The 14,316-nt window shown below is 41.0% G+C and overlaps 1 protein-coding gene across 2 annotated transcripts in view; it reads left to right on the forward strand.

Annotated features, from left to right (window-relative positions):
- The window catches only part of SCML4 (Scm polycomb group protein like 4), a 68,224-nt gene extending 54,538 nt beyond the window's left edge, over positions 1 to 13,686 (forward strand). For both annotated transcript variants that reach the window (XM_075268158.1, XM_075268159.1), the window contains 6 exons: positions 163 to 292; positions 2,152 to 2,352; positions 5,326 to 5,520; positions 7,433 to 7,711; positions 11,258 to 11,403; positions 13,161 to 13,686. In XM_075268158.1, coding sequence (XP_075124259.1) covers positions 163 to 292; positions 2,152 to 2,352; positions 5,326 to 5,520; positions 7,433 to 7,711; positions 11,258 to 11,403; positions 13,161 to 13,286 — 1,077 coding nt within the window. In that variant the 3' untranslated portion in view covers positions 13,287 to 13,686. The remainder of the gene's footprint in view (positions 1 to 162; positions 293 to 2,151; positions 2,353 to 5,325; positions 5,521 to 7,432; positions 7,712 to 11,257; positions 11,404 to 13,160) is intronic.
- The last annotated feature ends 630 nt before the right edge of the window (positions 13,687 to 14,316 follow it).

The raw sequence follows: 14,316 nt of genomic DNA on the forward strand, positions 1-14,316 counted from the left end.
CAAAGTCAAGAAGCTACCAAATAACACCATGTTCAGTCAGATTCACATGCTACAACTTCATCCGTTGTAGATGTCAAAGTATATTTCATGACCTCCTAACTCAGTCTTTGGTACATATTCTTCCCCTTTTTGTCATTAAAAATTTTCTATCTGTTTTTGCAGCTGAAATCTCGTGTTGTAATGACCCCATTAGCAATTTCGCCTCCTCGCAGCACTCCAGAACCAGACATCAGTTCTATTCCTCAGGATGCGGCAACTGTTCCCAATTCTGCTGTTCCACAGGCACTTACAGGTATAATAACACTGTTCTATCTAGTCTGTTGTATACATGGGTATATAGAAGTAAGCTGAGCTGAAGTGCTCTGTGTTGTTTTTATAACGGTTATCCAACCAAGACAAAATAAAATGATTTAGGCTGAAGCCCAACGTTGCGTAAACGCAGCTTTTGTGGTTGCAGATTTTGCTGCAGTTTTTTGAGCCAGAGCCAGGAGAGGATTGAGCAGTAGACCAAAGTATAACAACTTCTTGTACATTACCCATTCCTTTTGGAGCCATTTTTGGCTGTGGCTCAAAAAAACACAGCAAAATCTGCAACAAAAAAAGCTGCGTTTCCGCAACGTGGGGCCTCATTCAAATTTTTATACAGGTCACATTCATTTATTTCCTACTTCTCTTGTTCCAACACTTCCCGGTCCTACATAGGTCTCTACTCCCTGCTGCAGCATTCATGTATAGAAATGTGCCAGCTATAGCCACTGACTGTTGTAGGTCACCGCTGTAGCCGGTACATGTCCTTGTGTTGGGACATCATAGATGCCATAGGAATCAGAGACCAGTTGAGTACTAGTTGGAATTAGAGCGGCAGGAGATCAGTGAAATGACTGAATTTAAAAAAAAAAAAAAAAAAAAAGTTAAAGATTATTCTAAGCCATTTTAAAAAAATAATCTTCCAACAGTGGATAACACCTTTAATATTCTAATGTCCTCAGTGGATGCAAGAAAACCAAATATCATCTACTTTATTTCCTGATGCATATACATCAGTGGTGCCCAATACATCGATCGCGATCTACCGGTCGATCGCAAAGGACGTATGGGTCAATCGCGTGACATTTTTTTTTGTTTGAACCAGCACAGCGCTCTCCTTGCGCTGGCTCAGACATTTCAGCGTAGGCGGCATCATCATGCTGCCTACGCTGATACACAGACGTCTGCCAGGAGAAAAGGATGCGGCAGCGGGAGCAGCAGCAGCATCGAGGTTGGTAAGTATGAGAACTTTATGCTTGTTTGTTTAATAATAGGCCGCTACCTGCTGGAGTATTCCCAGCAGGTAGCGGCCTATTTACTAACCTCCCCGGACCTGTTCACTGCCGCCCCCTGTACTCTAAGCTGCGGCGGGCGGTAGTGAATAGGCCCAGGCCAGGCCGCGATCCCACTGCCGCTATTATTATATTCGGGGGTCTTTTCAGACCCCCGAGCATAATAATCAGAGCCCCAGGAGAGGTGAGAGAACATAATAAACAATGTTACTTACCTCTCCGGGATCCAATGTCAATCTGACAATGCTGCGGCCCAGGCCACGCCCACAGGCCCCTCCCACAAGAAGTGGGTAGTAGATCTTTTGACTGGGTCATTTTATAAGTAGCTTGCATGCGGAAAAAGTGTGAGCACCCCTGATACACATAATACAGCTACAGACATATAATGATTATCAGTAGAGCCTGCAATTTCACCAAGATCCACCAATAATCTGATATGTTTAGGCGAATGGTCAATGATCTCTCAATGTCTCCTGTATGGAAAACACGGAGCAAACAGGTTAGATTTCTACTAGTCTGATTTTTGGGCCAAGCTGCTATGCTGAAATGTTGCTTGTCCGTAGGTTCTCATATTCATGTTGACACCATATAGCAGCATGCGACATAGAAGTTTGGTGCAATGGAGCCAGCTTCGGTGCTCCAGAGTCTTCATTTGCTTATTGTGAAATAAATTAATATATCATGGCCAAAAAGGTGTTACACTCCTGTGAGCCTGACCTACTGAACTGTGTGGTTGGTTTGATATGCTTCACCCTGGTGACAGACTCCCTTTTAGGAGATCTTAGTGTTTTAGCAGAAGACTAATAGAATGTTCTTTTTCTTTCCATTTCAGTTTGTATTTATGTGAACAAACAAGGTAACACTGGACCCTATCTTGACAGAAAAAAGGTTCAGCAGCTCCCTGACCACTTTGGACCAGAGCGTCCTTCCATGGTGCTACAGCAAGCAGTTCAAGCCTGCATTGACTGTGCTCATCAGCAAAAGAGTGTGTTCTCCCTAGTAAAACAGGGTTATGGAGGAGAAATGGTTTCAGGTAATAAGGAATGAATACGTGTCTCTATGTAGATTACACAGTATATTGCTTTTATTCCTTCATTCCATATTGTAGCTGCTAATATTTCAGCCAGTTTTTCCAGCTCACCTCTTAGCAGATAATCAGAAATAACAAAGAAGAAGCATAACTTTACTGCTGGAGCCCCAATTCCCAATGAAGTTGGGACGTTGTGTAAAACATAAATAAGAACAGAATATGATAATTTGCAAATCCTTTTCAACCTATATTCAACTGAATACACTACAAAGACAAGATATTTAATGTTCAAATGGATAAACTTTTTTGTTGACTGTTGAGCAATTGAAGTTGTACATCAACTGAGAATGGGAAAGAATTCCACTTACAATGCTTCAACAAATCGTGTCCTCAGTTCCCAAATGCTTATTGAGTGTTGTTAAAAAGAGAGGTGATGTAACACACTGGTAAATATGCCCCTTTTGAAATGTGTTGCAGGCATCAAATTCAAAATGAGTGAATATTTGCAAAAAAAACAATAAAATTTATCCATTTGAGCATTAAATATGTGTTAATTAAATGTGTGACATTAGTTGGAGGTCTAAAGAGAATGCCAAAGACAACCAAACGCTGTGAGGATGCCCAGACGTAAGGCAAGGTGAGTATAACTACTTGTTATTTTTACTTACCTTCTCTGGGCCTCTGCCTGTTATACTCTGGGGTCTGGAGACACCAGAATACAATAACACCACTGAAATGAATCAGGAGGCCAATCCTCACTAATTTCGTGAGGGTTTTCTGAAGCGGTTTGAGGCTTCCAGAGCTTATCATAGTGTAAGGAGGAGGCTCTTGGGAGCTTTTTCTATTGTGTGGGGTCACTCTGTAGCATTATACTATGGGGGGCCCTCTGGAGAGCATATTATACTATATGAGGCCTCTGTGGAGCATTATACTGTGAAGGGGCTTGGGGAGGGGGGCATATTATACTGTGTATGGCTACTGTGGGGGGCCTAAGTGGAGCATATTATATTGTGTGGGGCAACTGTCGAGCATTATACTGGGGGGTTCGGTGGAGCATATTATGCTGTGTAGGGATACTGTGGAGCATTATACTGTGTATGACAACTGTGGAGTATATTATACTGTGTGGGGCCACTGTGGATCATTATAGTGTATGTGAAAACTGTGGAGCATTATACTGTGGGGGCTTCTGAGGAACATATCATACTGTGTGGGGCCACTGCGGAAAATTATACTGTGGGGGAGAGCTTTTGGGAGCACTTTATACCATGCTTTGCCACTGTGGAGCATTATACTGTGAGGGGGGCTTTGGGGAGCATACTATATTGTGTTTGGTTACTGTGGAGAAATATACTGGGGGCCTATGAGGAGTATATTATATTGCATGGGGCCCCTGTGGAGCATTATACTGTGGAGGGTTCGGGGGGGGGGCATATTATACTACTGTGTTGGACCACTGTAGAGCATTATACTGGGGGTGTCTCTGGTGAAGCATATTATATTGTGTGGGGCTACTGCAGAGCATTATACTGTGGGAGGGTTCTGGGGAGCATATTATACTGTGTGGTACCCAATAAACTAATTAGGCTCTCAACTGTTAGGTGGGCGGCCATGGGCCGGAGCAGACGGACAATACAAGTACGCTTGGTAGAGAACTTTATTAGTATATTATGTGCTGAAAATGACAGCACTAATTGCTCAGTAATGGCAAAGGCTATTGAAAAAAATTCAAGTGTGCCAGAATCAGAACATAGCCTATTAAAGAATGCAAAGAGCTAGAGTTTTTGGAGGTGGAGAAAAGACCTTGTTAATACTCACTTAGCCTGTGCAATGGCAGGATGTAACGTTTATGGACATTTAAAAGATTATTTCGCAAGGGGATTAAAGAGAATCAGTCTTAAATGAAAGAGAGATAAAGCAGGCATGGCTTGGAGTAGAAAGTGTGTATAAACACTGACACGTCTGATGGGAAGACTTTCATAAGGAAAACACTCTTTGTGAAATTGCTCAGCCATTCATGGTTTGGTGGCTGCTGAGATAATTAGTAAGCCGTCGTTCTAACAAAGAGAATTAATTAGAGCAAGAAGAGATCTAGCATACACTTTAAAGCGTGCCGACAAACTTATGAATACTATAGTGGATGGCAGAGCGGCAGCTAATGTATCATCATGATCCACAATTTACGACACCATCAGTGAGTGTCATAGACAAAAATGTATTCCTGCAGACAAATTGCCTGACATGGGAGGATAATTGGAACTGGTAAAGAAGAAGAAATTCTTTTTTTTCTCATTTTCATTCATTTGCACAGAATGAGATACATTCAGACGGTTTACGTTAGTGTGTACTGAACTGTTTTAAAAGGGTAGTTTACTATGTACATTCACACAAATGTCATAATGGCCATCACATGGCTGCATTAAAATCCATTCATGTGAATGGGGGCCATCTAAATGACCAAGATTTTCATGGTCCGTTTTAATGGACTGTCATAAAATAGGTCATGTTCTATTTTTGTCTGTTCATGAGGGGTTCATGTTTTCATGAACCCCTCAAAACACTGAAATATATGAGGGATCAATAAAAACAGGCAACCTTCGGATGCAAAACGACCATCATAAATGTACATTATTCACAGCTGTTTTGCACATATTCTTGTGAATCCAGGTTTAGTAATACATATCTCTCTCTTTATGTACATAAATACAGGTTTATCTTCAATGGGTATCAGTGGTGGTCATTTGCATATATCTGGTCATCAATTTAATGATAAAACTGTTCTGCTAAAAATAGCCCTCAAGCATTGTGTACATTACGCCTAATTCTACTACTATAATACATTGATAAATGTACCCTATTATGCTTTTTCCACAAAAAAAAGAGGAAATACCTGTTGAATATATTTATTCCATACAACAGCTTGTATTACAGTATCATTTCATTTTAAAAAATGACATTTCTCCACTTTGTTTTCAGTTTCTGCTTCATTTGAAGGAAAACAGCATCTTCTCAGCCTTCCTGTGGTTAATAGTATAGGATATGTACTGCGATTCCTGAAAAAACTGTGCCGCAGCCTTATCTGTGACAATCTGTTCAGCAATCAACCTTTTGTACAATACAGCACCACTTCAGACAATCCCAAGGAATATGATACTGGAAGGATGGAGTCAGGTAAGAGTTAACTTTCTACATTCTATTATGAAACTATTGATAAATATCAATGTAGACACCAACCATAGGTAAAACATATGGACCATATTAGAATGTGACATGGGTACGACTGTCAGGAGTTAGTCCACTCCACTCACTCAGCTTTGCACTCATCCTTCACTTAGGCAGCATAATTCATATCCCAACACAGTCCATGCACCTCACAGGCTGCCACTACCTACTGACTTTAGAGGCTAGTAGGAACCCCACTCAAATATAGGCAGTGGATCTGTAGAGCATATGCAGACTACCATTAAATTGAATGCTTTAATACCAAAAGGCTCAGTGTTTATATAATAAAAAAAAACAATTTTGAAGAGACAAGCAAAACAGTTCTAAAATAAAAGGGAGGAAAAAACCTTGTAAGTTACAGTCTTTTTGATACTATGGGAAGAAACCAAAGCACGCCGTTTAGTGATGCAAATGGTCAGTGCTATGGTTTCTTCTCTTGGTTGGATTGGGTACCACACTAGCATCACATCTCCAGAGAATACAAGAATAAAAAAACAAACTAAACAGTTATACAGAAGTATATATTTGAGGAGGGATTCTTTTTTTTTTTTGTAGATTGTGAGCCCCATATGGGGATCACAATGTACATTTTTTTTTCTTATCAGTATGTCTTTGTAGAATGGGAGGAAATCCATGCAAACACGGGGAGACAACAAACTCCTTCCAGATGTTGTTCCTGGCGGGATTCAAACCCAGGACTTCAGCACTGCAAGGCTGCAGTGCTAACCAAAATGGAACATGGTTACTGTTTGGTGGCATTGACAGGGGATGGCAATAGTGGGAAGCTTGTGTGCAGAGACATGTATATGAAGAAGGAAAGGGATACTCTATCAGGTAGCGGCCTATTAAAAAAAAACAAGAAAAAGGTATCCTCGCCTACCTGTGATTCCTTAATGGAGCCATTGCTGCCTCCTCTTCTTCACCAGCACATATGATGTTTGCGTCTTAGCGCAGGAGACGCGATGACGTCTTAGCATCGCCACCTGCACCAAGACACAGAGGTCTAAGCCAGCCCAGGACAGGTCCACTCAGTTTTGTTTTCAGAGTGTTGGGCTAGTTTAGGGGAAAAAAAGTAAAACAAATGGTAAAATTGCCGCAACTGTGTTAGTGCCGCCTGAGGCAGCCACCTCACTCTGCCTCATTAGTGGTGCGCCCCTGAATGAATACCTTGGTTATATCTACATTGTTACACACTTTCTACACTGTTAGTGCATGTAGTCTATGTATAGGTTTTGCTTATTGATGCAGACTGATGCAGTCAGTAAAAGGGGCTGTCCAAGTCATAGGAATGTTTTCAAACAATGAAACAATCCATTTTTACAAATTCTCCCCAGCAATAAACTCTTGTTTTCCCCATGGGGATGTGTTTAGATAGAAAGAGGTGTCTGTATACACACACATCACTGCCGCAGCCATTCACTGCCCACATGGTTCTTGCCATACATTGTACTTTTCTAAATGTTATGATCAGTTCAGGATAGAGAGTATCTCTGCCAGGTCTGAGTGTTCAGACAGTTCAGGACTTGGATTACAATTATGATGGATGATCGAGTAGTGGCCAGTGAAATGCATAAAGGGCCATACATCTGAAAATATGTTTCAGACGCTACTTCCATCACTTTATAATTGAAGCTCCTGAAAATTTTTTATCATGTACAGAAAATGCCTGCATGTGATTCTAGATATGTGAGCATGTGTGTAGCTATGTATACAGCTCTTTTAAGATTTTAATACTTATTTAACCAAACATCAATGTAATGTTAAAATAATAAATTCTGTTTCTCATATCTTTTTATTTTACTTTAAAATACCAAAGTGTATTATGCACTGTATGCTCAAGCACTTTCTTTTACCTTACCAGAAACTGTAATTCCAGAAGATTACTTGGTTGATCCTGTGAATACAAAACGATACAGTGTTGATCCTTCTGATTCTGCCTACAACTATATGGGTTCTCTATACCCTGCGAGACAGAACAACGGAGAAGGACGGCTTGGAGGTGGAAGTGGTGGAAGTTCCTCTTCTTCATGCAATCATAGGTCCAGTCAGATGTCTTCAGGAGGTCAATCCTCAACAGGATTAAGGCGCCAAACATCAAGTCCTACAAGAAGTGGAAGTTACCTTGAGGGAAACAGAAGTGGTAATGCAACTAAATATATTACTTCCTATGATAATGAGCTTACCATTGGTCTGGATATTATCCAACCAAGCATTCCCCAAAATTTTTCAGTGTATTAATGACATTGCTTACAGTCTAAGAGCATGATTTTACACTTTTCATGTTAAACATTACATGCAGATAAACATAATTTATAAATGTGAATATAAGATACATTAATTCCTAGCACGTCTCTCTTTCAATAAAACCCATCTTTTTTTTTAAACATCCACCATCACATAACAGTAAAATGGCAGATATGAACAGGAAAATTCAGTGTCCCCCTCCTGACGCGTTTCTGGCACACAGCCCTTACTGCTAGGGAAAAATATATGAATAGGAGGTGTGATAAGTAAGAAGACAGCATGACTAGTCTGCATAGGAGATGTAATAAGTAAGAGGACAGTATGACTAGGCTGAATAGGAAAAGTGCCAAATAAAGTTGTCTTCTGTATCCATCTTGGGTGGGCACTGGTTTTACTGCCTGTCCCCCACAAGGCTGGTCCATTCTTCTACTCATTTAGACGTCCCCATGACAGTGACTAGCAGCTGCCCTCCAGTATTTCATTGGGCTCTTGGTTGATACGTCTACCAGTTGTTGTGTCCCAGACATCAATCACCTGTTGTCTTTTTATTATTCTTTCATATTTTGAGGGTGTTACACTAGGAATGGCTCGGTGCCGTGTTTTCTTTCTTTTTTTGTCATTTTAGGCTGAAAAGGAGGTATGATAAGTAAGAGGACAGTGTGACTATACTGAATAAGAGGTATGATAAGTAAGAGGGACAGTATGACTAGGCTGAATAGAAGGTGTGATAAGTAAGAGGACAGTGTGACTAGGCTGAATAGGAGGTATGATAAGTAAGAGGACAGTGTGACTAAGCTGAATAGGAGGTGTGATAAGTAAGAGGACAGTGTGACTAGGCTGAATAGAAGGTGTGATAAGTAAGAGGACAGTGTGACTAGGCTGAATAGGAGGTATGATAAGTAAGAGGACAGTGTGACTAAGTTGAATAGGAGGTGTGATAAGTAAGAGGACAGTGTGACTAGGCTGAATAGGAGGTATGATAAGTAAGGGGACAGTGTGACTAAGCTGAATAGGAGGTGTGATAAGTAAGAGGACAGTGTGACTAGGCTGAATAGGAGGTATGATAAGTAAGAGGACAGTATGACTAGGCTGAATAGGAGGTATGATAAGTAAGGGGACAGTGTGACTAGGTTGAATAGGAGGTGTGATAAGTAAGAGGACAGTATGACTAGGCTGAATAGCATGTGTGATAAGTAAGAGGACAGTGTGACTAGGCTGAATAGGAGGTATGATAAGTAAGGGGACAGTGTGACTAGGTTGAATAGGAGGTGTGATAAGTAAGAGGACAGTATGACTAGGCTGAATAGGAGGTATGATAAGTAAGAGGACAGTGTGACTAGGTTGAATAGGAGGTGTGATAAGTAAGAGGACAGTATGACTAGGCTGAATAGCATGTGTGATAAGTAAGAGCTCAGTGTGACTAGGCTAAATAGGAGGTATAAGTAAGAGGACAGTGTGACTAGGCTGAATAGGAGGTATGATAAGTAAGAGGACAGTGTGACTAGGTTGAATAGGAGGTGTGATAAGTAAGAGGACAGTATGACTAGGCTGAATAGCATGTGTGATAAGTAAGAAGAAAGTATAAACTAGGTTGAATAGGAGGTGTGATAAGTAAGAGCTCAGTGTGACTAGGCTGAATAGGAGGTATAAGTAAGAGGACAGTGTGACTAGGCCGAATAGGAGGTGTGATAAGTAAGAGCACAATGTGACTAGGCTGAATCTTTTCCCCGCCTACCGTGTCTGCTTAGCTTAATTTAAATGTAACTTTTTATGCTTTCATACAGTTATTACTTCACTTTGCTACAACAGAAAGATTACAGAGGGTACCAATGGAAAGAGAATTACTTTATCCTGCACATGATGGGGCCAGTTTATGGTGGAAAAAACACCTAACAGGATTCCATTAAAATCCTCCATCAGTGGCATAATGATCATGGTCACAGGGAGTGCGACTGCGACCAGGCCTGGAGGGATATGGGGCTCTTGGCCAGCTGGAAATGGCCGGGGTCCCAGATCATAGTGGTCGGGAAAAGCCTTGTGGCTTAATGGAAAGGTGGTTGACTGGGCCCGTTTCCCTTAAATACCAGCCCAGGGGAGGTGTATAAAGCATCCGCTTCGGTGCTCTTCCTGAGGTAGATGCTAAATCCTAGTGGGCTAAAGGACCTTTGATTATGTCAAAGGTCCTTTAGCCCACTAGGATATGATCAGACTCTTGTGTGAGTCGAGCAATTCTGGATTGTACAGGACAGTGTGGAAGCTGCTAGAAATGAATTTGATGGAAGGTAATGAAGAGAGAAGAGAATATGTGTGAGCAAGAGGGGGACATGGGGGTGCAGGCTGTGTGTGAGCAAGAGAGGGGAATGGGAGTGCAGGCTATGTGTGAGCAAGAGGGGTGAATGGGAGTGCTGGCTGTGTGTGGGCAAGAGGAGTATATGGGGGTGTAGGCTGTGTGAGCAAGAGGGGGGAATGGGGTGTTCAGGCTGTGGTGGGTGGTGTGCACTGTTAGCACATAATACTGTGTGGAGGCCACTGGTGAGCATATAATACTGTGTGGGGCCACTGTGAGCATATAATTCTGTGTGGGGACCACTGTGGAGCATGTAATACTGTTTGGGGGTCACTGTGGAGCACATAATGCTGTCTGGGGTCCAATCTAGAGCGTGTAATACTGTGTGGGGTCCACTGTGGAGCATGTAATACTTTCACAGTATTGTTTACATAAAGGACGCTACGCTGCTCACTCACCGTATTCTTAATAACTGCACTTGTGGGTACTAAAACTGTACCCTTTTCAAGTATCTGAGATATTGCTTCAGTGACCGTAACCGCCACTATCAAGAATTTGCTATAGGAAGGGGGTAGGGGGCCCTGGACAAAAGTGTGCACCCGGGCCCACAAGACTATGGTTACGTCACTGTCCCCCATTATACATTCTGCCATAAAAATAAAGTCCGGGCTGTATCTACACCATAGACTGAAATCACTGAGTCAATGGTGTTTGAAGTCAGTGAAATTGTGGCTAGGAAGACATTAATTGAGGAGTAATAAGTGTAATAACAACCATAACTCAGTGACTACTCAACTCCAGCATCTCACCAGTGATTTCTGTATGGTTAAATTCCTAAAATAATACAAATAATTACTTTATTTGCTGTACATATAAAAATGTATCTATGCATAAATATATATATATATATATATATATATATATATATATATAAACAATACCATTGTATAGTGCACATGTGAATAACACTGGTGATATAATGTAGATATAGATAATATCACCATATATGTGCATATTTAATTTCTAATAAAAAAGTAATGCATTAATTTCCAATTAATAGTACTGCTATGTTGTAATACCATACTATAAAGTACATATGAATAGTGGCACTATACTGTACACTTTAGTTTTTTTGTTGTTTTTTTTTCTCTACAGCCTCAAGCCCTTCTCCTGAAAACCAGGATACAGTCAGACCATCTAGCAAAGATCCATCCAATTGGACTGTGGAGGATGTTGTTTGGTTTGTGAAAGATGCCGATCCACAGGCATTGGGCCCACATGTTGACCTTTTCAGGAAACATGTAAGTAGGGTTTTGGTTTCACAATACTTAGGGAATGAATGTGTCATTAGAAAATGGCCTATTGTTTAAATAAAGTTTTCATATGTTAAATGTATTGTATCCCTTTAATGACATCCGCTGTACTATTATGGCAGATACCGGTTCTTTAAAGATGAGAGTCACCTTTACTGTTGCAGGGCAGCTTCCATGCAGCGAGATCGCAGGAGCCCAACCTATTCCTCTGATAGCCAAGAGCCTACTGAAGGCTCCCAGGCTTGTCATAGGCATATTACTATTGAGGATGGTCTTTGAAAATGCAGCTATTCCATTGTGGATTATTTTCTGCAATGTGTGAATGGGATTAGCTAGATTCCCATTCACTATGCAGCGTTATGTGCCATTGGTGTTCAATGATGTCCAAAACCCAGACCCTCTAGATCTTCTGTTCAGAAACCGAAAAGTGCAGTGTTCCTTTCCTTCGGAGTCCTGCTATGTACCCAAACAGTAGTTTATGCCCACATACATAACTTTTTTTGCATCCAGCATAACCTGCCTAAAATATTAGCAGTGTTTCTATGACACATGCTGGAAACAACATATTTGACACTAAAATGGAAAAAAAAATTAAAAATGACACCCACAGGATGTCTGTCATGTTTTTGCCATTTTTATACCTAAACTTTTCAGCAGATTCTCCGGATGCAGATGTGAACCTAGCCTTATAAATTGTACTGCTACATTTATGATAGGTCTATGATGTTCCTACAAAAAAAAAATGCATTTGATAAGCTTGAGGAAATGTGTTTATATACTTTAAAGTTGTGAGATGTTATAGAGTAGCAAAAGAAGATTCTAGACATGATGGCATGTGTACTCGTCTAGGTTATCCCGGTAAGGACCTTTCGTGGATAGGGCGTGTGATACCATTACAAGGTTGAGAGCGCTCCGAATTCAACGTGCTTTCCAGAGATTATGTTGCCATTACTTTCAGCTACCATATCACTGTAACAGGGGGTCTGGCCTTACAGCTCTGCATCATTGCACAATGGTGGGGACTGGCAACCTGATTGAACACTTGCCTGGTCTTATATTGTGAGGGGGGCGTTCCTCACCGCCCTATAGGACCCGTTTTAGGGTCAGTTCACACGTGAAAACCGCCTAGCTTATTTGTGCGAGGTAAAAAACCTCGGGGAGTTTTTTTGACGCTGTTTTTTGCATTCCACGCGGTTTTTGACGAGGTTTTTGACGCGGTTTTCGCTAGCGGTTTTCGCTAGGGTTTTTTTTCCTATATGTGCTATAGAAACTGCAGGCGAAAACCGCGCGGTTTTTTGCAAAAAACCGCGCGGTTTTCTGTGCAAAAAACCGCGCGGTTTTTTACCGCGCGGTTTTCGCCTCCCATTCACTTCTATGCAATTCTTCAGGCGTTTTCCGCCTGAAGAAAGGTCATGTCGCTTCTTCAGGCGGAAAACGCTAGGAGGAAAAAAAAAGCTAGTGGTTTACATAGACCACCATGTTAAAGGAGAGGTTTTTGAAGCGAATTCCGCTGTCAAAAACCTCCCCTTTGCCCACGTGTGAACTAGCCCTTAGTGATTGATGTGGGTACCAGCGGTTGCGCTCTTAGTGATCAGCACTGTGTTGGGCAGCCTTACAGCTTAGTATCATCATACTGAGTATCAACATGCTTATGTTTGAACTGATATCTGTCTATACTATGGACGTACCACTTTATCATATGTTCTACTAAAACTGTCTGACTGTAATGTCTCTTTTACCTGTAGGAGATTGACGGCAATGCCTTGCTTCTTCTGAGGAGCGACATGGTTATGAAGTATTTGGGACTAAAACTGGGACCTGCTCTTAAACTTTGTTACCATATCGATAAGCTGAAACAAGCCAAGTTCTGATCAGTAATGCGTGAATACTGTAAGATGGTTTCGTTGTGACATGTTGCCTTATGAAAGGCCATTCTGACACCTTTTTTATTTTTCATAGGCTTGTGTTAAGAAATAGTTGTGTCATTTTCATATTGGCCTATCTCTATTACTGAAGAAGTGTGCAGACCATTGCTCTGAATGTGAGTGACATAAATGTAAATGGCTATTGTAATACATTTGCATACGTAGCATGGCATCACAAGCAAAACACCAAACTGTACGGCAGGTGCTGCAAGATATTATGTTGAAACTGGTAATTGCCATAGGAACATAAAAATTCTCAAATAACTTGAAGTATTTTAGCTTTGTATTGCAAATTTATCACATTTCTCTGACATAATCCATTTTTATAAAGCTGACATACAATGCTTGTAGGGATGGTTGTAGTTATCCCAGTAACTATTATCATAACCAGTGATGCGTCCCTATGTAGAAGCTTGCTATATGCAGTTATACTGAGGTCTTTATGTGGAGTGGGGCAACATTGTATTCCAAGAATATACATTTATTTTTACTAGGAAATCAGTTATAATCATTTTTTCATGCTAACATTTTGTAATAAGCTTACCAAACACGGGTGCCCCCACGCTTTTACTTATTTACCCCCCCTTATTCCAGAGATCCTACAACTGAAGCTTCTTCTTGGCCTTTAGGGTATAAAAATTATAATGTGCATCAGATCTAATATTCTGCATCAAAATTAGCAGTGAAATCTGCAAGTGTCACACACAAATTATGTTGCTTAGGCTAAGGCCTCATGTAGCACGTTGCAGCTAAAAAGTGCTGTGGGAAAAACCGCGGCGGAAACTAATCACGATTTTTCCTGCAGCACTTTTCACAGAAAGTTTGAAGAGTTTTCCTCACTGGACTTTCTGCTTCAATTATACCTATAGGGAAACCACCGGTCTTTCTGTAGATATAATTGACATGTTGCAATTTCCAAAACTGTAACGGTTTGGGATATTGCAGCATTTCTGCTGCTCATATTTTTCGGGAATGT

This window comes from Leptodactylus fuscus, chromosome 3 (genome assembly GCF_031893055.1).
Source record: "Leptodactylus fuscus isolate aLepFus1 chromosome 3, aLepFus1.hap2, whole genome shotgun sequence".
In the NCBI taxonomy this organism is placed as follows: Eukaryota; Metazoa; Chordata; class Amphibia; order Anura; family Leptodactylidae; genus Leptodactylus; species Leptodactylus fuscus.